The 26,198-nt window shown below is 42.4% G+C and overlaps 1 protein-coding gene across 1 annotated transcript in view; it reads left to right on the top strand.

Annotated features, from left to right (window-relative positions):
• Positions 1 to 751: 751 nt before the first annotated feature.
• Positions 752 to 26,198, top strand: part of vps26a (VPS26, retromer complex component A) — a 62,905-nt gene continuing 37,458 nt past the window's right edge. The window contains exons 1-2 of the mRNA XM_020509950.2: positions 752 to 853; positions 19,522 to 19,671. Coding sequence (XP_020365539.1) covers positions 851 to 853; positions 19,522 to 19,671 — 153 coding nt within the window. The 5' untranslated portion in view covers positions 752 to 850. The remainder of the gene's footprint in view (positions 854 to 19,521; positions 19,672 to 26,198) is intronic.

A 26,198-nucleotide genomic window follows, 5' to 3' on the forward strand; every position in this document is an offset into this window, starting at 1 on the left:
CTCCGCTTGGTTTCCCCGATGTAGAGGAAGCCACACCGGGTACAGCGGATGCAGTATACCACATTGGCAGATGTGCAGGTGAACATCTGCTTGATGTGGAAAGTCTTCTTGGGGCCTGGGATGGGGGTGAGGGAGGAGGTATGGGGGCAGGTGTAGCACTTCCTGCGGTTGCAGGGAAAAGTGCCGGGTGTGGTGGAGCTGGAGGGGAGTGTGGAGCGGACAAGGGAGTCACGGAGAGAGTTGTCCCTCCGGAAAGCAGATAAGGGTGGGGAGGGAAAGATGTCTTTGGTGGTGGGGTCGGATTGCAGATGGCGGAAGTGTCGGAGGATGATGCGTTGGATCCGGAGGTTGGTGGGGTGGTACGTGAGGACGAGGGGGATTCTTTTTTGGTTTTTATTGCGTGGACGGGGTGTGAGGGATGAGGTGCGGGAGATGTGGGAGACACGGTTGAGGGCGTTCTCGACCACCGAGGAGGGGAAGTTACAGTCCTTGAAAAACGAGGACAACTGAGATGTACGGGAGTGGAATGCCTCATCCTGGGAGCAGATGCGGCGGAGGCGAAGGAATTGGGAATAGGGGATAGCATTTTTGCAGGAAGGTGGGTGGGAGGAGGAGTATTCTAGGTAGCTGTGGGAGTCGGTGGGCTTGAAATGAATATCGGTTTCTAGGTGGTTGACCGATATGGAGACAGAGAGGTCCAGGAAGGTTGTCTGATTCTCCCCTCCTCCACTCTCTGGTGAATTGCACACTGTCCCTTTAAGGGTGAGTCACGCGACCGAGCAGGACCCTTTAATCGGGTCACGTGAGCGCTCGAGGCTGCGAGAGAGAGAGAAGAGTTGGAGGAGGAGGGATGGTGAGTGTTTGATTAACTGACTGAAGGAGCTGCCGTGGTTCGGGCTGTCTCCATGACAGGCCGATGTTTCGCTGCGGCCTCCACACCTTGTCTCTTCGGGCCCCGTTCAGAGAGGGACAGCGGCCTCCCTGCCGGGCCTAGGGGAGTGGGCTGCTGTGTCGGCAAGTCAGGGTCCCGGCGGTCCCTGCCCATTTGTCGTGGTTCCCGGGCATTGGGAAAGTGGCTGCTCCTTGTTGTTGTCCCAGTGTGGAACCAGGGATCCTCCTCATTTGGTTTAGAGAGTGGCCTCAGGATAGTGCCAAAGTGGAGCTGACCCGCCTCTTGCATTGGGTCAGTTAGAAGCTCCAGAACCGTAAGGGGATATTGTAGCAAGGGACTGGCGTTTATTTATTGCCCATCCCATGTACCTGCCCCCCCCCGTCACTGCAACTGAATTACTTGCTGCACCAACGGAGCAGAGGATAGCTAATTGTTGATCGCACTGTTCTGGGCCTGGGTTCGCCTTTAGCTAGATGACAGCTTTCCCTTCTGTAAGGGAACATGTTTGGTCAATTCCAACATCGTGGATTTCAATGCTGGGATTAAAGCCAGCAACAAAAACAGAAGTTGCCGATAAAGCTCAGCAGGTCTGGCAGCATCTGTGGAGAAAAATCAGAGTTAACGTTTCGGGTCCAGTGATCCTGCCTCGGAACAGTGATTAAAGTGTCTGAATTTGTAATCTAATAAGAAGCACTGCAGTAACACTAAATCCAATGCATGGTGGGAGATTCCCTAGGTTGGATCAGTGTGAAGCTCTGAACATAAGCTTTGACGTGCACGAGACAGTAGTGAAAGAAGTAGGGACACTGCTTACAAGTGAATTGTTAGAGTAGAACCGAGAAATGAATGGCATAACATTGATAAGACCCTGAAAAGTAGTGGAACAGCTGAAAAGGACTGAGGCACTTGATAGATTTCTGCTTTAAAAAGAAACTTGGGTGCAGTAAGGAAGGTGTAATCTGGGGTTACCTTTACAAAAATAACTAACTTTTGTTTTATTCATTCACCAGACATGCATGTTGTTGGCCACGTCATTATTTATTGCCCATCCTGAATGGCCCAGAGTCAACCACATTGCTGTGGGTCTGGAGTGACATGTAGGTTATTAGCAAACCAGATTTTTTTTCCTGACAATAGGTTCATGGTCATCTCTAAATTTATTAATTCCAGATTTTTATTGAATTGAATCTAAGTCTCCAGAACATTACCCATGTCTCTGAATTAATAATCTAGAGATAATGCCATGAGGCCATTATCTCTTCATGCTGATTTGATATGTAAGTGGAGGCATGTTCCATCTGTACTGCCAGATGAATTTCTTCCTTGTCCTTTTGGGTGGGCAATCTAAGTGGCAGCTCCTCGCCTTGGACAACAGAATGCAGGAGGATTATGACCTACTTAAAACCAAAAACAAACTAGCCAGCAATGACACACCATGGACAAATGAAAACATGAGGGCAAAATCATTCTAAAGGCAAACACGAAGTACACTTCGAGGCGTTCAAGAGGGTGTTGGATGGTTATTTAAATAGTAGGGGACATGTTTCTAAAGTGAAGGGAGAAAGATTTAAAATAGACCTGAGGGGCAACTTTTTCACAATGGGTGGCTTGTATGTGGAACAAACTATGCAGGCACAGTTACAACATTTAAAAGATGTTCGGAGAAGTACTTGATAGGAAGGATTTCGAGGGATATGGACCAAATGCAGGCAAGTGGGACTAGTTTAGTTTGGAAAACTTGGTTAGCATGGACAGGTTGGACCGAAGGGTCTGTTTCTGTGCTGCCAGACTCTCTAATGGTGCGCAAGGATGCGATGAAAAGGTGGGATATTTGCACTGGATAATAGAGCTGGTGCAGACACAGTGAGTGAATGGCCTGTTTCTGCACTGTAATAATTCTGTGATTCTTTGATTCACTAGGTATACAGGCAGCAAGGGAGAACATGGCAATATTGAAAAAGATGGGAAAGAAGAGACTGAGAAATAATTTATTCTACTGACACACAAAAAGGAAAAGAAATATCAGGATAGTGATTAAAAACAGAGGGATTATATATAATAAACTCACAGGCTTCTGTATTTATTAAGGAATATAATATCTATTCAACATTAAAAGAAAAAAGTCAAAGATATAGCAAACATTTAAGATAGAATAAGCATAGATGTTTAATAAACTAGCAAAGCGTAAAGGTGTTAAATCCCTGGGTCAAATGGATGGCACGAAAAAGAAAGCATTATTACACATCTATTGATATCAGGTGTAATGTGTGTATGTATTGATAATATGTGTATATAGAAAGTCATTAAAAAAGTGAATAGTTCCAGAGGAATGGTGAATAGCTTATATGATTTCACTTGGCTCAAAGTTGGTGGTAGAAAAGACAATGGAATTATTTGTCAAAAACGTGATTGAAGACATCTTGAAACAAAAATTGTAAAGAATAGTCCACGTGGATTACTGAAAGGAAGGTCATATATGACCAGCCTTATTGAATTATTGGGTGAATGTATAGTGAAGGCTAATGTAGTACATGTAATCTATTTGGATATTTGAAATGCCTTTGAGGTATTTCTCATACAGACTTGTGACGAAGGCGCTGCCAGGGGACAAATAGAATGGATAGTAACTAGTCTGCAAAGCAGAAGACATGAGTAAAGGTAGTTACACAAACAGGCAAAAGGTGGGAAATGGTGTTTCCACAAGGATCAGTGAATGAAATGAAAATTGATATAACTGGAAAAAACTCAGTAGGTTTGGCAGCATCTGTGGAGAGAAAGCAGAGTTAAGACTTCAGAACTAAAGAATGTATTCTGAAGAAGGGTCACTGGACCTGAAATGTTAACTCTGTTTTCTGTCAACAGATGCTGCCAGACCTGCTGGGCTTCTCCAAGTATTTCTGTTTTTTCTTTAAGTGCTGTTTATTTCTCGAGGTAAATAATATAAAAAAAAGTGTTTTTTTTTATTAAATTTTTGTAGAAATGGAGATAGTGGTGCTGCCTTGTCCAAGGTTCAGTGCTGAGCTGAGTCCAATGCTTTTATGTGATCTTTAAGAAAGATGTTTCACGTATAGACTGGTACATTCCAACAATGGCAAATGGTAAGGGAGCCAAAATCAGAGCTGCTCAGCTGATGAGTGAGATAGAGATTATGATGAAACAAAGACCAGGTGTGTAATGTACTTTAGGTGGATTCTTCAAATGGGAAGCTAGTTAACTACAATCGCTTGAGAGGGGAAGTGAAAATAAAAAAAAAACTGTTGAATAAATTGTGATAATAGAAAAGCATTCAACGTTAAAGAGGATACAAATATTATCTACTGTCTTGTAAAAGCAAAATCTGGTTCACTAATGTCCTCTAGAAAGGAAATCCATTGTCCTTGACTGGTCAGGCCTTCATATGACCCCAGACACAGTAATATGATTGGCTCTTTCACTGTCTCATGGGCAGTTAGGGGTGGGCAAAAATGCTGGCCTAATCAGTAGCATCCACATTCCATGTACAAACACAAAAAAGTTGTAAATAGTAAATGGGTAGCGAGGCTGTGTGGAACCATATCAGGCACACGGTGATGTGTGCTGAGGGGAGCAGGGCAAGGCTAGCATACTTTGTGTCAGGATTTGCTAAAAAGAAATCTGACAAAATATCAGTAGAAGTAGTGATAGTGTGAAAATTAAGGTGCTGGAAAGACTAGTTATATATGGGTGGATTGGCACTGGGTGACCGATGGATGTGCATGTGCCTAGGTTCTTGAAGATGGCAGGACATTGAGAGAGCAGCAAGCAAAGCCTAGAGGATATTAGGCTTCATAAATAGACGTATTGAGTACATACATAGATAATTGTATTGCCATTGTTGTCGTTTATCTCGGTTTTCAAAGGAACTTTGATAACGTTCCCATAATAGACTAATGAATAAAGTTAGAGAATGTGGTGTCGGGGCAAATGGAAGAAGGGATTGCTTGCTGGCAGCAGTACAGAAGAGAAATAGAAGTAAAAGGGAATTATTTAGAGAGGAAGAAGGTGGGAAGGGGTGTTCCACCAGGATCCGTACAGGACCACTGCTGTTCATTATTTACATCAACTGTTTAGATTTGAATTCAAAAACACAATTTCTGAATTCACAAATAATACCAAATTGTAGAGACTATAGACGGTACTGAGGAGAATTACAACAAATTGCTGAAGGAAATTAGTAAACATTCAGAATAAGCAAATACTTGACCCGAAACGTTAACTCTGTTTTCTCCTTCACAGATGCTGCCAGACCTGCTGAGCTTTTCCAGCACCTTTGTTTTTGTGTCAACTGATCTGCCTTCATCTGTTGTCTTGGTCAGCCTTTCAAAAAACTCAATTAAGTTAGTGAGACACGATTTCCCACACAAAGCTGTGCTGATTATCCCAAATCAGTCCTTGACTTTTCAAATGCATGTAGTTTCTCGGTATCTCCTCCAATTACTTACCCACCACTGACATCAGGTTCACCCATATGTAATACTCTGGTTTTCCTTGCAGCTTTTCTTAAGTCTTTAAATGTTTCACTAAAGGCAAGGCAATTTAAACAAAACCGATCAAACGCTGGGCATTCTTTCTAGAGCGGTAAAATTGAAAAGTAAGGCAGTGATACTAGGTCGGTACTGAACCTTGGTTAGACCATACTGAGGGTACTACATGCAGTTCTGAACACCATGCTTACAGCAAAGGCCGTAGAGAACAGGATGCAGAGAAGATTTATAAGGACAGTGCCAGAAAACTCAGATCTTTTAAATTTATGGAAAATTTTGATTGACCGGATATAGAACAGGGAAGGTGGTAAAAGAGGGGGAGGTGTGGCATTGTTAGTCAAGGACAGTATTACGGTGGCAGAAAGGACGTTTGATGAGGACTCGTCTACTGAGGTAGTATGGGCTGAAGTTAGAAACAAGAAAGGAGAGGTCACCCTGTTGGGAGTTTTCTATAGGCCTCCGAAAAGTTCCAGAGATGTAGAGGAAAAGATTGCAAAGATGATTCTGGATAGGAGTGAAAGTAACAGGGTAGTTGTTATGGGGGCTTTAACTTTCCAAATATTGACTGGAAACGCTATAGTTCGAGTACTTTAGATGGATCAGATTTTGTCCAATGTGTGCAGGAGGGTTTCCTGACACAGTATGTAGATAGGCCAACAAGAGGCGAGGCCACATTGAATTTGAATTTGGTACTGGGTAATGAACCAGGCCAGGTGTTAGATTTGGAGGTAGGTGAGCACTTTGGTGATAGTGACCACAATTCGGTTACGTTTACTTTAGCAATGGAAAGGGATAAGTATATACCGCAGGGCAAGAGTTATAGCTGGGGGAAAGGCAATTATGAGGCGATTAGGCAAGATTTAGGATGCATAAGATGGAGAAGGAAATGTGGAGCTTGTTCAAGGAACAGCTACTGCGTGTCCTTGAGAAGTATGTACCTGTCAGGCAGAGGGGAAGTGGTCGAGCGAGGGAACCGTGGTTTAGTAAAGAAGTTGAATCTCTTGTCAAGAGGAAGAAGGAGGCTTATGTAGAGATGAGGCGTGAAGGCTCAGTTACAAGTTAGCCAGGAAGGACCTAAAGAGAGAACTAAGAAGAGCCAGGAGGGGACATGAGAAGTCTTTAGCAGGTAGGATCAAGGAAAACCCTAAAGCTTTCTATAGGTATGTCAGGAATAAAAGAATGACTAGAGTAATATTAAGGCCAGTCAAGGACAGTAGTGGGAAGTTGCACGTGGAGTCTGAAGAGATAGGAGAGGCGCTAAATGCATATTTTTCGTCAGTATTCACACAGGAAAAAGACAATGTTGTCAAGGAGAATACTGAGATACAGTCTATTAGACTAGATGGGATTGAGGTTCATAAGGAGGAGGTGTTAGCAATTCTGGAAGGTGTGAAAATAGATAAGTCCCCTGGGCCGGATGGGATTTATCCTAGGATTCTCTGGGAAGCTAGAGAGGAGATTGCAGAGCCTTTGGCTTTGATCTTTATGTCGTCATTGTCTACAGGAATAGTGCCAGAAGACTGGAGACTAGCAAATGTTGTCCCCTTGTTCAAGAAGGGGAGTAGAGACAACCCTGGTAATTATAGACCAGTGAGCCTTACTTCGGTTGTGGGTAAAGTGTTGGAAAGGATTATAAGAGATGGGATTTATAATCATCTAGAAAGGAATAATTTGATTAGGGATAGTCAACACGGTTTTGTGAAGGGTAGGTTGTGCCTCACAAACCTTATTGAGTTCTTTGAGAAGATGACCAAACAGGTGGATGAGGATAAAGCGGTTGATGTGGTGTATATGGATTTAAGTATTGCATTTGATAAAGTTCCCCATGGTAGGCTATTGCAGAAAATACAGAGGCATGAGATTGAGGGTGATTTAGTGGTTTGGATCAGAAATTGGCTAGCTGTAAGAAGACAGAGGGTGGTGGTTGATGGGAAATGTTCATCCTGGAGTTCAGTTACTAGTGGTGTACCTCAAGGATCTGTTTTGGGGCCACTGCTGTTTGTCATTTTTATAAATGACCTGGATGAGGGCGTAGAAGGATGGGTTAGTAAATTTGCGGATGACACCAAAGTCGGTGGAGTTGTGGATAGTGCAGAAGGATGTTGTAGGTTACAGAGGGACATAGATAAGCTGCAGAGCTGGGCTGAGAGGTGGCAAATGGAGTTTAATGCGGAAAAGTGAGAGGTGATTCACTTTGGAAGGAGTAACAGGAATACAGAGTACTGGGCTAATGGTAAGATTCTTGGTAGTGTGGATGTGCATAGATCCCTGAAAGTTGCCACCCAGGTTGATAGGGTTGTTAAGAAGGCGTACGGTGTGTTATGTTTTATTGGTAGAGGGATTGAGTTTCGGAGCCGTGAGGTCATGTTGCAGCTGTACAAAACTCTGGTGCGGCCGCACTTGGAGTATTGCGTACAGTTCTGGTCACCGCATTCTTGGAAAGGGTGCAGAGGAGATTTACCAGGATGTTGCCTGGTATGGAGGGAAGGTCTTATGAGGAAAGGCTGAGGGACTTGAGGCTGTTTTCGTTAGAGAGAAGAAGGTTAAGAGGTGACTTAATAGAGACATACAAGATGATCAGAGGATTAGATAGGGTGGACAGTGGAAGCTTTTTTCCTCGGATGGTGGTGGCTAGCATGAGGGGACATAGCTTTAAATTGAGGGGTGATAGATATAGGACAGATGTCAGAGGTAGGTTCTTTACTCGGAGGGTAGTAAGGGTGTAGAATGCCCTGCCTGCAAAAGTAGTGGACTTGCCAACTTTAAGGGCATTTAAATGGTCATTGGATAAACATATGGATGATAGTGGAATAGTTTAGGTTAGATGGGCTTCAGATTGGTTTCACAGGTCGGCGCAACATCGAGGGCCGAAGGGCCTGTACTGCGCTGTTATGTTCTATGTTCTAATTTTGTGGGAAGTTTCTAAAAGAATGCAGTGCTGTGCAACAGAACAATATAGTTCATGGAACAAAAGAGGCAGAAGTGACATGAATATGCAATATGCTTGCTGACAGGAAAGTTTATTGGTTAATAGATGTCTTTTGGGTGGGGGGATGGTTTGTAGTGGAGTTCCGCAGATGTTAGTGGTTGAGACCCTTGCTTTTCCTGATATGTATTAATGATCTAATCCTTATTACAGGGCTCATTTTCAAAGTTTGCAGATAATATGGTATTGTGAATTGTGTGATAGTGTGGAATTTCAAAAAGGTGCTGACAAGCTGGTGGAATGAGTGGATGAGGTTCACTGTGGAGAAATGTGGCAATTCATTTTGCTAGGAAGAACGTGAATAGACAAAATTAAAATGAAGGAATTGCATGAGCAGAGACCCTCGGGTGAATACGTCATAAGTCATTAAAGGTGGCAGGTCAGGTGAAAAGAGCTGTTAATAAAGGATATATTGTCCTCGAAATTATTGATAACAGAGCAAGGAGATTCTGTTGAATTTGTTTAAGACATTAGTTCAACTCAGCTGGAGTATTGTGCCCTGTTCTGGACACTTTAGGAAGGCATTAAATACATTCAAGAGAGTTATGAAGATAGATTGGAGAAGTCTGAACTGGCTTCCTTTGTGAAGAGAAGGCTGAGGGAGAGTTTGATTTAAGGTATTCAAAATACTAAGGGGCTAGGACAGAATGCATAGGGAGAAAGTATTCATGTGTGAAGAGATTGAGAATGAGTGGGCACAGATTTAAAGTAATTGGTAAAAGAAACTAATAAGAGAAAAAACTTCTAGTGAGTCAGTTAAGGACTAGAATGTAATGGCTGACAGAAGTTTTCAAAAGGAAATTCAGCTATTATTTGGAAAGAAAGTTTTTAATTTACTGGGAGAAGGCAGGGAAGTGATGTTAAATGAATTACTCTGTTGGAGAACTGGTTTGGGCACAGTGAGTTGAATAGTATCCATTTGTGCTGTCACAATTCTGAAATTTTGCGACAGTGTGGTTGGAGGTTGTTAATATCATATAGTCACCAAGATCGCTGATCGTGAATTTAATGACACCATCGGGAGTAGTTGAAGTGAATAGCACTTTTTTGTTTTTATATGGCTTTTTCTTATTTATTTAAGAGGAGGCTGGACAAACATGAGTAGAGAGTTATGATGGTAGATTTAGATGAGAACAGGTGAGAGGAGGCTTGATTGGAGCATAAACAGCATCATAGACAAGTTGTACCCTGTATCTGATGTAAAAGCTGAACAATGATGATTAAGCATGCTGGCTCAGGGCTCCTGTCTTTGGAAATGGTATAGACACCCACTATCATTATATGTACAATCTCCCAGATAGAAGGCAGCAACACTTACTCTCTGTGTCACCTCTATCACCAAGTAGGATATGGAGGTCATGACATTTGTGTGGCTGAGACCATCTAAGCTGGGACTTGATTTGCTGTTCTACTGTTGTTGCTGGGTCAATAATCTGGAGTTTCTTAACCTAACCACATTGCCCCAAATCCCTCTGACCCAAGCACAGTGAACTGTTTAGAACTTCAGGCCCCAGCTACTGAGTCTGAGACCCCCTTGTCCTCGGCCTATGTTGGAACACCTTCACAACATGGATTGCCAGGTTTCATGGTGGTGGCTTATCACCACTTCTCAGTAGCTTTGATATGCAAGTGTTGGCCTTGCCCCCCAGATCAGAATAAAGGTAATTAGTACTTAGCATTTCACAAACAAGCTGATTACAAGGTTAAAGCAGTACTTTTATATAAGATTCAGCCACAGTTCATATTCTGTGAGTAGCTTGAACAGCCTAGCGTAGAATGGACAATTAAAGCTTTAAAGAACTAGGATGATAACAGCATTAGGATACTACAGTGACATGGAGGAGATTGAAATACTGGGACTATTCCCAATGGACCGATTTAAGGCCAAAAGAAGGTTTGAGTTTTTCAAAATTGAGCATAACTGTGATAGTTGAATCAGGGTGAGTGGGAGGAAGAAGGGACAGGGTTAGTATGAGTAGGAAGAGAGGGCCATGGTCCAGGCTGAAAGGAAGAGGAGAGAAGACAAAAGTCATCCTGGAAGCAAACAGCTCAGTACACAGCATGGCCATCTCAAATACAAGATGGTCCTGTAAAGTCCAGGATGGTTGGTCACCCTGAATGAATAGGAATAGATTTCCTTTGAGTAGCTGATGTGAACTTTCAAAATGTTTCTTCACATGGTTTCAGTTTGGCATGGCCTTTGTCATAGTGGTTAAGGTGCGAACCACTGCAGGAATGCTGAGCTAAGAGAAAAATAACAAATATTTAAATCTGGGAACATGACATGATATTGGATTTTTGATGATTCTTCCGCTGGATCTAGATGGTTGAAACTAAAGGGTGGATTTGTAAAGCACTATCTTCACAGTTTTTAAACAAAAAACTGGAAATATTGATGCTCCGTAAGCCTGACATTATCATCAATAAACATAGCCATTAAGTTGGGGGATTCCTGGTTGTAAGTGGGGTTGTTTGATGGAGACTTTGCCATTAACATCACCTGTGATAATATTGAGACAGGAAAACTTGCTAACAAATCAGTATCTTTAAATGAAAGGTCTGAGCACATATGTGGGCGAACTATATTCATATATGGACTCCAAATAAAGCAATGCCTTGATTTTAAAATTCTAATATTGTTTTTAAATTCATCCTTGGCCTCAACCCTCCCTATTTCTGTAATATCCTCCATCAGTACAATGCTCTTTAACAGTGTAACCTCCTCCAGCCCTTACAACCTTTCCTATTTCTCATTCTGCAACCCTCCCAAGATATTTGTGCATAGCTTATTTCTGGCCTCGAGCCTTTGATTTCAGTGGCTAAACCATTGCTGAGGCGAAAGCGCCAAAGTTTACTCCTTCCCATTTATCCTTTGCTCCTTAAATGCTATGTCCATGACTAAATATTTTATTTTAGTTTGCGCTTTTATGAAGTGTGATTTCTAAAATAAATTTATTCTTTCTACAAGATGTGGCCTCTGCTGGCTAACCAGCAGTTAGTGTCCATTTCTGATTGCCCTGTAGGAGATGGTAGCGAGCTGCCTTCTTGAGCTGATACGGCTTATGTGGTGTAAGAACACCCGCGATGCTGGTTGGGTGGGTGGGAGGGAGTTCCAAAATTGTGACCAATGGCAAAATGTTTTGTTCTGTATAGTGTTAAGCTCCTTGAGTGCTGTTGGAGCTGCACTTGTCCAGGTAAGTGCAGAATACTCCATTAGACTCTGGACTAAATGGCCACCTGTCCAAATCTCTCTACCTTTAATGCAATGTTGTGTTTTGTTGGATTCATTTTGTAGAGCAGTCCCTTGGCACTTAGAGTTGTGGATTCTGGGATGACTCAACAGTCATAGGGGGAAATGTGGCAGATTGGATTCAGAATTGGCTGACCCTTAGAAGACAAAGGGTGGTAGTGGACAGAAAACATTCAACATGGTGCTCAGTTACGAGTGGTGTACCACAAGGATCTGTTCTCAGTCCTCTTCTATTTGTGATTTTTGTAAATGATTTGGATGAAGGAGTGGAAGAGTGGATTAGCAAGTTCGCGGACGATACGAAGGTGGGTCACGTTGTGGACAATGCGGAGGGCAGTTCTAGGTTACAAAGGGACATTGATAGAATGCAGAGCTGGGCTGAGAAGTGGCAGATGGAGTTTAACCCTGAAAAGTGTGAGGTGATTCATTTTGGAAGGACAAACTTGAAAGCAGAATACAGGGTTAACGGAAAGATTCTTGACAGTGTGGAGGAGCAGAGGGATCTTGGGGTTCATGTTCACGGTTCCCTGAGAGCTGCCACCCAGGTAGATAGAGTTGTTAAGAAGGCGTCTGGTGTGTTAGCTTTCATTAATAGAGGGATTGAGTTCAAGAGCCGTGAAGTTATGCTCCAGCTATACAAAAGCCTGGTTCGGCCACATCTGGAGTATTGTGTCCAGTTCTGGTCACCTCATTACAGGAAAGATGTGGAAGCGTTAGAAAAGGTGCAGAGGAGATTTACCAGGATGTTGCCTGGAATGGAGGGAAGGTCTTACAAGGAAAGGTTGAGAGAGCTAGGGCTTTTCTCTTTAGAACGACGAAGGATGAGAGGTGACTTGAATTAGGTGTACAAAATGATCAGAGGTATAGATAGGTGTAGAGCTGGATGAACCCAGCAGGCTGAGCAGGAAGGCTGATGTTTTGGGCTTAGACCCTTCTTCAGAAAAGTCTAGTCTAGGCCTGAAACGTCAACCTTCCTGCTGCTTTGATGCTGCTTGGCCTGCTGTGTTCATCCAGCTTGTTATCTCAGATTCTCCAGCATCTGCAGTTCCTACTATCTCAGAGATATAGATAGAGTAGACAGCCAGAGACTTTTTCCTAGGGTGGAGGTAGCTTTTACGAGGGGACACACAGTTTTAAAGTGAAAGGAGGTAGATATCGGGGAGACGTCAGAGGTAGGTCCTTTATTCGGAGAGTGGTCGGGGCGTGGAATGCATTGCCAGAGAGGGTAGTGGAGTCGGCCTTGTTAGGGGCATTTAAGTGGCTATTAGATAGGCATATGGATGATAGTATAAGGTAGCGGTGGAGGTTAGATAGACCTTAGGTTTAGGTAAAAGTTTGGCACAACATCGTGGGCCGAAGGGTCTGTTCTCTGTTCTCTGTTCTCGTCCAGTTTGCCACAGGTTGGGCATGTAGTATTTGAAGAGGCAAGTGAGTAGGGTTAACACAGTGTGGAGCTGGAGGAACATTTTCTGAAGAAAGATCCCAATCCAAAACGTCAACTTTCTTACTCCTCTGATGCTGTCTGACCTGCTGTGTTCCTCCAGCTCCACAGTGTGTTGTCTTGGACAAGTGAGGTTGTTTTTGAAATCCCGTGTCAAAATATATGACCCGTCCGATGTAGGCCTGCAAGAGGATGCTGTTTGTTGGAGCACCCAATCTGTCAGTAGAATTCTAGGATTTTGCTGGTGATTTTTTTTTTTGGTAGGGGTTTGAGGTGTCTGCTGTACATCATTCATATGTCCAATGCGTACAGAAGGGCAGCCAACCTCGCTGTCCTGTAAACCATCAGCTTGAACTTCACATATTGTATGAGAGAATGGGCCTTAAGTGGGATATCCAGAAGACAAAGGTCCTGTTACTCCTGCCACGCAACATTGCCGCATAACCCCCATCTGACTGGATCCACAGTGAGCCACAGGACAATGTGGAACTTGTCCCATACCTTAGGTGCCTCTTCTCAGTGATTGTAGACATCAACAATGAAATTCAACATTGTCTTTGTGCCAATGCAGCCTTCAGCCATTTGAGGAGCAGAGTGATGATAGAGCTGGACCCCGACACCAAGCTCGTGGTATTGTTGGATTTGGCTCCTGTGAAATGCCTTGGAACATTTAGCTGTTAAGTGCTTTGTATTGTTGATTGCTAGTTTATGCTGTGCTACATTCAGCGAGGAACTGATTGAACTTTTACTCAATTTAATTCACAAGAGAAGCGTGGTTTCTTTGATTAACAATTACTTAGGTGTTTCCAGCTAAACAAGATGCAAGATTTTAAGGCAAATGCTTGATTGCTGCCAAGAACCTAGCTGAGTCAGTTGGTTTTAAGATCACTTCTCATTGCAGCACCTGAGTGCGTGAATCAAAATTCTAGATTGACCTGTTGATGGAATGCTGTATTGTAGGTGACTTTCTGTTGGGTGAGTTATTAACCAACTTTCTAATGTGAAAGATTTTGTAATGGTATTTGAAAAGCAGGCAGTTCTAATTTCCTAGCCAATGTTCATCCCATTCTACTTACTCAAAATATTTACTTTGGTGCCCATCTAGTTTACAGTTCTTTATATTTTGGTTAAATGTGAGAACGTCCGTCCTTCAAGTAATTTAGCTGTGAAAAGCTCTGGGAATTCCATTGAAGGCTTGTGTGACAAGAATATGGAAGAGAAGTGAATAGCTGGTTAAAGTTGCAGATTCAAATGTTCAAAAATAGCAGGAAGCTTGAGTGGAGCATAAACACCAGTGTGGACTGATTAGGCTGAATGGCCAGTTTGCTTGCTATATATCTGATTATAATTCCAGTGGTATGTGTCTCTGTATAATCTGAACTTGGTGCTTAAAGTGCTAAAAAGTTAGCCTTTGAAGTTGTTCACCCAAGGATTGTGAATCAATTTGTTAAATGGTCATCAGTGAGCCTGTTGCACTGTTCAATCAAGATATCACAACAAGGGTTTATTGACATAGGCCCATTCTCTTTCAAAAAGAAAAGAGATGAGCAATCTGGTACCCAGCGAAGATGGCATGTTCAAGTTTAGCCAGCCTCAAGACCAATCCAGCAGAGTTGACAGATGTTTAAGATTGATGTAGGGAGATGTGTGTTCATTAATATTGTACTATAAAAACTGGTTATACTGATTTGGATTTGAGTCAGTCAGAGCTATTGCTGTGTGTGTCTCTTGCAATAAATAATACAGCTTATAATTGGTAAATCTTGAAAAAACATTGAAGAGACAAATGGAGTCATGTAAATATCTTGATCAGATTGCAAGATGAATAGATTCCATGCCTGGGTTCTGCTATGAGATAAATAGATGCTCTTGATTGTAGCCAGAAAGTGATTTTGGAGTTAGAGTTGCCCAACTTGGGTTCTGCCATGGCTACTCAACCACTGATCTCATTATAGCCTTTGTTACAAGCATGAACAAAACAGCTGAATTCCAGAAGTGAAGTGAGAGTGACAGTTCTTGGAATAAAGGGTGCATTCGACCAAGTGTGGCAAAAGTACCCTAGCAAAACTGCAATCACTGGGTATCAGGAACAAACTCGCTGCTGGTTAGGGTCATACCTGGCACATAGGAAGTTGGTTGTGTTTGTTGGAAGTCAGAGATATACAGCATGGAAACAGACCCTTTGGTCCAACCAGTCCATGCCGACCATAATCCCAAACTAAACTGCCCCACCTGCCTGCTCCTGGTTCATCCAAATGTCTTTTAAGCATTGTAATTGTACCCACATCCATTACTGCCTCAGGAAGTTCATTCCACATGTGAACCACGTGTAAAAAAAATTTGCCCCTTGTCTTTTTTAAAAACCTTTCTCCTCACCTTAAAAATATGTGCCCTAGTCTTGAAATCCCACATCCTAGGTAAAAGACAACTACCATTGACCTATCTATACCCCTCATTATTTTATAAACCTCTACAAGGTTGCCTCTTAACTTCCTATGCTCCAGTGAAAAAGTCCCAGCCTACTCAGCCTTTCTTTATAATCTAAGCTTTACATACCCAGCAACATCCTGGTAAATCACTTCTGAACCCTCCAGCTTGATAATATCTTTCCTGTAACTGAGCGACCAGAACTGGACACAATATTTTAGAAGAGGCCTTACCGATGTCCTGTGCAACATCAACATGACTTCCCAACTCCTATGCTCAAAGGACTAAGCAATGAAGGCAAACGTGCTAAACACCTTTTTAACCCAACACCTGTCTATATGTGATGCAAACTTCAAAGAATTATGTACTTGCACCTCTAGGTCCCTTTATTTTACAACACCACCCAAGACCCTACCATTTTTATTGTATAAACCCTACCCTTATTTGTTGTACCAAAATGCAATGCCTTGCATTTGTCCAGATTGAACTCCACCTGCCATCTTTCACCCCAATGAACCATTTGATCAAGATCCCTTTGTAATCTTAGAAAATCTTCACTGTCTATTTTGCCACCAATATTGGCGTCATCTGCAAACTTGTTAGCCATGCCTTCTATTTTCTCATTCAAATCATTTCTGTAAATGACAAGCAAAAGAGGACCTAGAATTCCCTGTGGAACACCAATGGTGACAGATCTCTAGTCTGAAAAGCAACCCTTCACCACCACTCCATCTACTGCTGTTAAGCTAATTATGTATCCAATTGGCAACCTCGCCCTGAATCCCGTGTCACCCAACTTTACTAATTAGTCTACCATAGAGAACCTTGTCAAAGGTGTTATTAAAGTCCAAGTAAGTATCTCCAGTCCAGGACATCCCTGAGGAACTCCTGCAGAGTAGTGTCCTGGGCCCAACCATCTTCAGCTACTTCATCAATAACCTTTCTTCCATTATAAGGTCAGGAGTGGGGATGTTCCTCGATGATTGCACAATATTCAGCAGCATTTGATGATTCGGATACCAAGCAAAATCTGGCCAATATCCAGGCTTGAGCTGACAAGTCACAAGTAACATTCAGCCACACAAATGCTAGGCGATAACTATTTCCAATAAGAGATGATCTAGCCACCATTCCTTGACATTCAATGGTGTTACCATGATTTGAATACCTCACTAGCAACATCCTTGGGGTTACTGTTAACTAGAAACTCAACTGGACTTGCCACATAAACATGGTGGCTACAAAAGCCGCTCAGAGGCTGGGAATACTGCAACGAGTAACTCAGCTCCTGACTCCCCAAAGCCTGACCACCATCTACAAGGCGTAAATCGGCCATGTGATGGAATACTCCTCACTTGCCTGGATTGGTACAGCTCCAGCAACACTCTAAAAGATTGATACCATCCATGACAAAGCAGCCTGCTTAATTGACACCGCATCGACAAGCATCCATTCCTTTTACCACCAATAGCAGCAGTCTGTACTATCTACAAGATACGTTGCAGAAATTAACTGAAGGCCCTTGGACAGCACCTTCCAAAACCACAAACACTTCCATCTAGAAGGCCAAGGGCAGCAGACACATGGGAACACTACCACCTGTGAGTCTCCTTCCAAACAACTTACACCCTGACTTGGAAATATATCGCTGTTCCTTCACTGTTGCTGAGTCAAAATCCTGGAATTCCCTCCCTAAGAGCATTGTGGGTCTACCTACAGCATGTGGACAGCAGCGGTTCAAGAAGGTGGCTCACCACCACCACCTCAATGGCAGTCAATGGGGTGGGCAATAAATGGTGGCCTACAATGTCCTACAATTGACCAAAACCAAATACTACTGATCTGAAGAATGTTTTCCAGCTGACCTGAATTGCCATTTAACCAAGTTCATTCTTTTAATTTTAAGGGGAGTTTTATTGTCTATTGTCAATTGTCATTGACATTAGAGCAAAAAGAATAGGTTCCTTGTCAACTCAATTACCTTGAACGTAATGAAAGGGACACAAATTAGAAATTAGGACTGGAGTGTAAACTTGGAGGGAAATTTCTTGCCTCAGCGATAATTTTTGTGGGATGTTACTGGGTAAGAGCACTACCAAAATTAATTTGAAAGATTAATTGATTCACATCCTGAGTGATGAAATGCACCAAAATATTCCAGAGAACAAATTACTTTTGATGATAGCACAAGCTGTTGAGTTTGTAGATAAAACTAAGATGTATGAGCAGCCCATCATGTTTGCTGCATTCAATGAGACTCTGGATAATCTGATCATCCTCGCCCCTACTTTCCTGCCATTCCCCATAACCCTTGATTCCGTTACTGATTAAAAATCTATCTCAGCCTTGAATATACTGAGAAACTCAGACTCAACAGTCCTCTGCAGTAAAGAATTTCACAAATTCACTACCCTCAGAAGAAATTCCTTCTTATCCATCTTGTTCTAAGATTATGTCCTGTGATCCTGGACTCTACCACAAGAAGCTACACCTTCTCTGCATCAACTCTGTCAAATCCCCTAAGAATTTTACGTATTTCAATAAGATCACCTCTTATTCTTAACTCCAATGTGTGCAAGTCCTGGGGAGTGTGGTCAAACAGAGACCTAGGGGTGCAGGTACGTGGTTCCTTGAAAGTGGCGTCACAGGTAGACAGGGTGGTGAAGAAGGGATTTGGCATGCTTGCCTTCATTGATCAGAGCGTTGAGTACAAGAGTTGGCACCTGTTACAGCTATGCAAGTTATTGGTAAGGCCATGTATGCAGTACTCTAAACAAGTCTGTTCCATCTGCTAAGAACTAATGTAGTGGTTCAAGAAGACAGTTCATTATCTTTTGCCCACACTCATCAACACCTCAGCCTGCTTCTTAACCAACTGGCAGATCAAAAACTAATAGGGAAACTAGTTCAAATCACAGTATGGCACTTAAGGTATTCAATTCGGGTCAATACATGTCTAGTTTCAGTTTTGAGAAACAATGTGCTGTTTAAAATGTAGTTTTCCACTGTCCCTTTTGATATTATTCTGGGGCTACAGACATTTCTGATTTCTCAGCAGTCATGCAGCTTGGCAGGAGCATTGGTGACCATGTCAGAAAAATGCAGTTTGTTCACTGATGTTCTGTACTTGCCCTGTTTGGCATACGTGTCACTCCAGATCCAGAGTCGTTGCCTCGTAACTGCCTGCCAAAATGGTCTAACATGTGGTTGTAGTAAATGATTGCAAAAACTTAACTCGCACAGATTGTGGTGGTTCAAGAAGACTGTTCATTGCCTTTTTGAGGGAAATTTGGGTGGGCAGTAAACACTGGATTTGTGAGTGATACATATCCTGCAAACAGAAACAAAAATCTGTCTTTTTTTTGATTTTATTGTCACGTGTACCGAAATACAGTGAAAAGCTTTGTTTACAAGCAGTATACAAGCAGATCAAAGCAAGCAAAAGATGTACAGATTAAAAAGACTTACAGGCATACAGGTTACATTATTTGAGGTTAGAGTCCATTAAACAGTCTGATAATGGCCGGAAAGAAGCTGTTCCTGAACCTGCTTGTGTTTGTGTGTTCAGGCTTCTGTATTTTCTGCCTAATGGAAGAGGTTGTAGGAGGTCATTACCAGAGTGCAATAGGTCTTTGATGTTGGTCGCTGTTCCACAGCAGTGAGCTGTGTAAGTAGAGTCCATGGATCAAAGGTTGGCTTCTGTGATGGTCTGGGCTGTGCACACCATCTTCTATAGTTTCTTACGATCCCGGGCAGAGCAGTTGCTATACCAGGCCGTTATGCACCTAGACAGCATGCTTTCAATGGTGCATTTGTAGAAGTTCGTGACAGACTTTATGAACATGCTAAATTTCCTGAGCTGCCTGAGGAAGAAGAGGTGTTGTTGTGCCACCTTGACTGTTGCCTTTATGAAGTCCAGGACAGGTCATTGGTTATCGTCACTGAGTGGTACGGTGGGAACGTGTGGCAGGATTCTTTGTGTAATGATTGACTATTGATTTATAAGTTGTCTATCTTCTCTAGAGTTTCCTAGGTGGTTTGTTTACTCCAGTATGCGACATCAATATTGTTCTCAATGATGCCGACACAAGGAAAACTGCAGAAATTAAAAGTGAAGATGGTAAAATAGAGAAACATTATCTGTTTTATGATGGCGAATCAGTAACTGGGAAGGTAAGGATTTGCTAATCACTGCATTTATTCTGATTGTTTGTTTCATCACTAATACTGTTTTCAAGATACATGTGACTCAAACATCAAGCCCGTAATCTCAGAATTATTAGAAAGAAGCCATATAGCCCATCATGTTACCACATTCTAGCTGAGCATTCTGACTTGGTGTCAATTTCCTGCCTTTTCTCCATAATCTTGCAAGTTGTTTCTATTTAAGTAACTATCTAACGCCCTTTTGAATATCTCAAATGAACTTCCTCTGCCACACTTTCAGGCAGTGCATTCCAGACCCAAAGTGTTTGCTGTGTGAAATTTTTTATTTTTTTTTTTAAAAGCATGGTAATTAGCTGGTGAGAAGTAACTGAAAGCCCAATGTTGATTTTGGAATACACTAACATGTTTCTTTCATTGTTGGAGTTTGTTCCTGGATGTGGGTAATGATACAATTGCTGCCCATCCCTAGATACACTGAGGTGCTGCTGGTGGGTCTTGTTCCAAACTGTACAGTCTGAGGAGTAATGATGTTCACTCATTCATGCTAAGGAGCAGTTTAGGAGCGGTACCGATAAAGTTTACCAGGATGTTGCCCGGTATGGGGGGTATTTTAGCTATGAAGAAAGGTTGAATAGATTGTTTGTTTGTTTGTTTGTTTGTTTGTTTTTTTCACTGGAACGCAGGAGGTTGAGGGGCGACCTGATAGAAGTTTATAAGATTGTAAATGACTTGGATAAAGTGGAAGGGATGGAGGGGTCAATTACTAGGGAATACAGGTTCATGGTGCGAGGGAGAAGTTTAAAAGAGATGTGCGAGGCACGTTTTTCACGCAAAGGGTGGTGAGTGCCTGGAATGCGCTGCCAGAGGAAGTGGTGGAAGCAGACACAACAGCATTCAAGAAGCACTTGGATAAATACATGAAGAGGAAGGGAATAGAGGGATACGGATCCTGTAAGTGAAGACAGTTTTAGTATGGAAGGGCAAAATGTGTTGACACAGGCTTGAAGGGCCAAAGGGCCTGTTCCTGTGCTATATTGCTGTTTGTTCTTTATAGATGATGTTGGAAGTGTGTTGAAAACCAAAAAATGCAGAAAGATTTTAGGTTATTTATGGAAGTAGGCAGGTGAACTTGTTCATTCTCATACTGTAATCAATGGGATTCCACAAGAATTAATGCTGGGACAGCAACTGTTTTTATAATATGTTACTGACTTGGGGGAAGGAGCAAATGTACTGTAGCCAAAATTGCAGATGACAAAAAAAAGGTGGAAGGGCAAGTTGCAAGAGGAATGAAAATTCCTTGCCACAGAAAGCTGTGGAAGTAGTGACCTTGTATATATTTAAGAGTGAGATGGATTCTTGATCAAAAGGGTTGTGGGGAAAGGACAGGAAAGTGGATGTGAGGAATGTTGGATCAGCCATGATCCTATTGAATGGTGCAAAAGGTTGAGGGGCAAATGACCTATTCTTGTTCCTGTTTCTTATGGTCAGTACTAAGCCAGTCAGTGAATCAGATTAGCTAATGTTGCCCTTTTAAAGAAATTGAAGATTTATCTTGGTTTTTGAAAAAGGAGGGTCAATTTCCAGGTGACATGTCTTTAGATGGCTTCTACCTAGAAGGAAGAGGTGAAGAAATGGAGATACATTTGTTATCTCTGAGCTTGTTGAAATTAAAAATTCTACAAATCCATTGAAGTGTACAACATGGAAAAATAAAGTAACTGAGGGTTGAATATGCAGTTGCACAACAACATTAGAGCTCATGGAATTAAAGGGTCAGAATTGGCTGAGTAATAGGAAACAGTAATGGCTAGCAGATGATTTTTCAGACTGGAGGAAGGATAATAATGGAGTCCTTCAGGGGTCACTAAAGGCCTGCTTTTCCTAATTCACATTAGGCACCTAGACCTTGATGTACAGAGCGCAATTTCAAAGTTTGCAGACAGTACACAAAATTGGAAGAGGATCATGTAGTGCTGGTGGAATGGGTAAATAGATGAGAGATAAATGTGAGATGATATGTTTTGGTAGGAAGAACATGGTGAGAAGGTGTAAAATAAAATTTATAACTCTAAAGAGAGTGTAGGAGAAGACACACCTGGCTATATAGGTACTTGAGTCATTAAAGGTGGGAGAATATGTTGAGAAAATGATATCATATGCAGTAAGCTAGGCTTATTGGTGTGTTGCCTCTTGGGTGCCAGGGTCAAGAATGTCTCTGAGCAGTTGCAGAACATTCTGAAGGGAGAGGGTGAACAGCTAGAGGTCATTGTGCCCATTGGTACAAATGACATAGGTAGACAAAGGGATGGGGTCCTGTGAAATGAGTATGGGGTGTTAGGTAAGAATTTAAAAAGCAGAACCTCAAGGGTAGTGATCTTGGGATTACTCCCATTGAGGATAGACACACAAAGATAGATCAGATGAATGTGTGGCTGGGGAGCTGGTTAAGTGGCCAGGGATTTTGGTTCTTGGATCATTGGGATCTCTTCTGGGTAGAGGTGACCTGTACAAGAGGGACGGGTTGCACTTGAGTTGGAGGGGGTCCAATATTCTCACAGGCAGATTTGCCAGTGTTACCCGGGAGGGTTTAAACTAGTTTGGCAGGGGGGTGGATCTCTGAATAAGAGAGGGGCCATTGAGAAGTCGGGGAAAAATACGTTGGCCATCGGGAGCAAGTTTACTATTCAGGATAGCCAGGGGCACAGTAAAGGACAGGAAAAAGACTTCTGGTTTAAAGTGTATTTATTTCAATGCACGAGGCCTGACTGGTAAGGCAGATGAGTTCAGAGCATGGATTGGCTCTGGGGACTAGGATATTATAGCCATAACAGAAACAGGACTGAGAGAAGGGCAGGACTGGCAGCTCAGTGTTCCGGCATACAGAAGCTACAAGTGTGACAGAAGTACAATGAAGCGAGAAGGGGGAGTTGCCCTTTTGATAAGGGAGCACATAACAACAGTGCTTCGAGAGGATATTGTAAAGGGGTCATAAAATGAGGCCATACAGTTAGAACTTTGAAACAAGAAGGGGATGGTCACTCTATTGGGACTTTATCATGTACCCGCTGGCTATTTGGGGGTCTTAGAGGAGCAGATGTGTAAAGAGATTGCAGATACCTGTAGGAATAATAGAGTCATATTGGTTGGAGATTTTAGTTTCCCCTGTATTGACTGGGCCACCCGACGTGTGAAAGGCTTGGATGGGGTGAAATTTGTCAAACTTGTCCAAGAAAGTTTCCTAAATCAATATGTAGAGGGCCCTACTTGGGACGGTGCAACACTGGACATTAGGAAATGAAGTCGGGCGAGTGATTGAAGTATCAGTCGGAGAGTACTTTGGGTCCAGTGACCATAACTCTTTCTTTTAACATTCTTATGGAAAAAGATAGGACAGGTCTGCACGTTAAGGTGCTAAACTGGAACAGGGCCAATTTTGGGGCCACTGGGCAGGATCTGGCAGAGTTTGATTGGGTGAGCCTGTTTGGAAAAGGAACTACTGGCAAATAGGCTTTTAAAACTGATATCAAGAGTCCAGGAACAGTATGTTCCTGTTAGGGTGAAGTGAAAAGCTGGCAGGTTTAGGGATCTGTGGCTGATGAGGGATATTGAGGCTCTGGTCAGGAAAAAGAAGAAGGCATATGTTGAGCTTAAGCTATCAGGTTCAAGTGAATCCCTAGATGACTGTAAAAAGTGTAGGAGCACACTCAAGGGAAATCAGAAGAGCAAAAAGAGGGTGTGAGATTGATCTGGCAGATAAGGTTAATGATAATCCCAAGAGCTCTTATAGCTATATTAAGAGTAAATGGGTGGCTAGGGTGAGAATAGGTCCCCTTAAAGATCAGCACGGTCGTCTATGTGAAGCCACAGGAGATGGGGGAGATTTTTACTGAATATTTCTCCTCAGTGTTTACTGAGGAGAGTACACGGATGTTAAGGAAATAAGGGAAACAAGTGGGGATGTTTTAGACTGCATACACATTACCAGAGATGAGGTATTTGCAGCCTTAAAACACATTAAGGTGCATAAATCCTCTGGACCTGATCAAATCCATCCTCCAATGTTGTGGGAGGTTAGGGAAGGAATTGCAGAGATTTTTGCTTCATCTTTAGCCACTGGTGAAGTTCCAGAAGACCGGAAGGTGGCTAATGTTGTTCCATTGTTTAAGTAAGGTAACAAAGACAAGGCAGGGAACTACAGGCCAATGAGCCTGACGTCAGTGGTAGGCAAGTTATTGGAGAGGATACTAAGAGACAGGATCAACCAATGTTTGGATAGTCATTGTCTGTTTAGGGATAATCAGCATGGATTTGTGCGTGGGAAGTTATGTCTGACAAATCTTTGAGCTTTTAGAAGAGGTAACCAAGCGGATGGATAAGGGTAGGGCAGTGGATGTTGTCTATATGGACTTTAGTAAGGCCTTTAACAAGGTCCCACATGGCAGGCTAGTCATGAAAGTCCGGTTGCACGCGATCCAGGGAGAGCGAGCTAATTGGATTCAAAATTGGCTTGATGGTAGGAAGCAAAGGGTGATGGTTGAAGGTTGTTTCTTGGACTGGAGGCCTGTGAATAGTGGTGTGCCCCAGGGGTTGGTGATGGGACCTTTGTTATTAGTTATTCACATAAATGATCTGGATATGAATGTACAAGTTGTAATTGGTAAGTTTGCAGATGGTACAAAATTAGGAGGTATCATTGATAGCAAGGGAGGTCCTCAAAAGTTACAGAGGGATCTTGATCAGATGGGGAAGTGGGGTGAGAATTGGCAAGTGCATTTCAATACAGATAAGTGTGAGGTGTTCCATTTTGGAAAGTTATCCTTTCAGGTTTAAGGTGAGGGGGATAGATTTATGAAGGACCTGAGGGGCAACTTCTTCACACAGAGTGTGGTGCCTGTATGAAATGGGCTGCTGGAGAAAGTGGTTGAGGCAGGTACAATAGCAACATCTAAAAATTATTTGGATAGGTACATGGATGAGAAGGGTTTAGAGGGATATGGACCAAATGCGGGCAATTGGAAATAGCTTAGTGGGCACCATGGTCGGCATGGACCAGTTTGGGCCGAAGGGCCTGTTTCCATGCTCTCTTTTTCTATGACTGTATCATCGGGGCAAGAGCAAGGAATTAATGCTGAATGTATATAAAACACTGATTAAACCTCAGCTGTAACATTGCATTCAGTTATGGCCTCTGAGCTTTTGGAAGGTGTGACGATCTGAAGGAAATCGAGACAGTGCAGAGGACATTCACAAGAATGGCTCAAGCCATGAGCTTCAATTATGAAGATAGGATGGAGGGGTTGATATGGTCATCCTTTTTGGGAAGAAATGGGTGATGGATATCCGATGGAAGTATTCAAAATTATGCAAGGTTTAAACAGAATAAATAGGGATAAAATGTTCCCATTTCCAGAAGGCACATATTTAAATAATGAGTAAAGGAATCAAAAGTGACAGGAGAAAAGCTTTTTCACAATTGAGTGGTACGGATCTGGAAAGCACTGTTTGCAAATGAGATGGAGGCAGGTTTATTCAAGGTTTTCTGAAAAGAATTGGACTGTTTCCTGAAAAAGCAAGAATGTACAGGTTTATGTGAAGAAGGCAGGAGAACAGCACTGAGGAGTTAGTCATTTGGAGAGTTGGCACAGACACAGTGGGCTAAATGGCCTCCTGCATTGCAAAACGTCTGTGATTGTTAGCCTGAACCTACTATACTGTCAGATATCTTGACCATTTCTACTTGTTGCTTTGCCAAAGCACCCAGGTCTCCATAAATAACTATGATGTATTAATCTGTGAGTTTCATACATTTCCAGCTAAATTCTTCAGGAGCGGTGTTATAGCTCCAAACTCACTGCGTATGTAGGGTGCTGCTGGAGGGAAACCACAGTGGAGTTACCTGGAATTATTACTTGCTCACAGGAACCAGATCCAGCAGTTTTACCATTCCTTCATCACCAGGTGACAATGCTGGAGACCCCTGTCTAACAGCAATGGAAGCGCCTTCACTGCAAGCACTATCATGTGGTTCAAGCAGGCACCCCTTGGCTGTGCCTTCTAGGGTTTGCAAAGTAAACCGTGAATATAGTCTTCCTAGTGGTGCTCCGATTCAGGGAACCAATTAAAAATGTCTTGTTTTTATTTGATACTTTATGAATTAGATGTGGTTATTATGCCAGTATGATGCTGTGAAATACAATGATTTGAGACTTTGGTTATTTTATCAAGGTAATGCTGTGTAAATTATAATGCATGATCATAGTTTTTGGTTTGCATCTGTAACTACCGCTAGTCCCACATGCAGGTGTTTCTCTAATTCTAAAAGGAAGAACTTGTTTTCACATCATACCTACAACCTAAGCACACCCCAAACACTTTACAGTCAGTGAAGTACTTTGAGTTGTTACTGTGGTCGTCAGATGTGGTGACCAATCAATGGGCTGATTGGTCTACACCTCCTATATTCCTATACGCAAGATAGGAGTCCACGATATCTTTTTGAGAGGTAAATATTAAAAAAAAAAAAGCCAAAA

Source organism: Rhincodon typus, chromosome 20, assembly GCF_021869965.1.
Source record: "Rhincodon typus isolate 14 chromosome 20, sRhiTyp1.1, whole genome shotgun sequence".
NCBI classification, from domain to species: Eukaryota; Metazoa; Chordata; class Chondrichthyes; order Orectolobiformes; family Rhincodontidae; genus Rhincodon; species Rhincodon typus.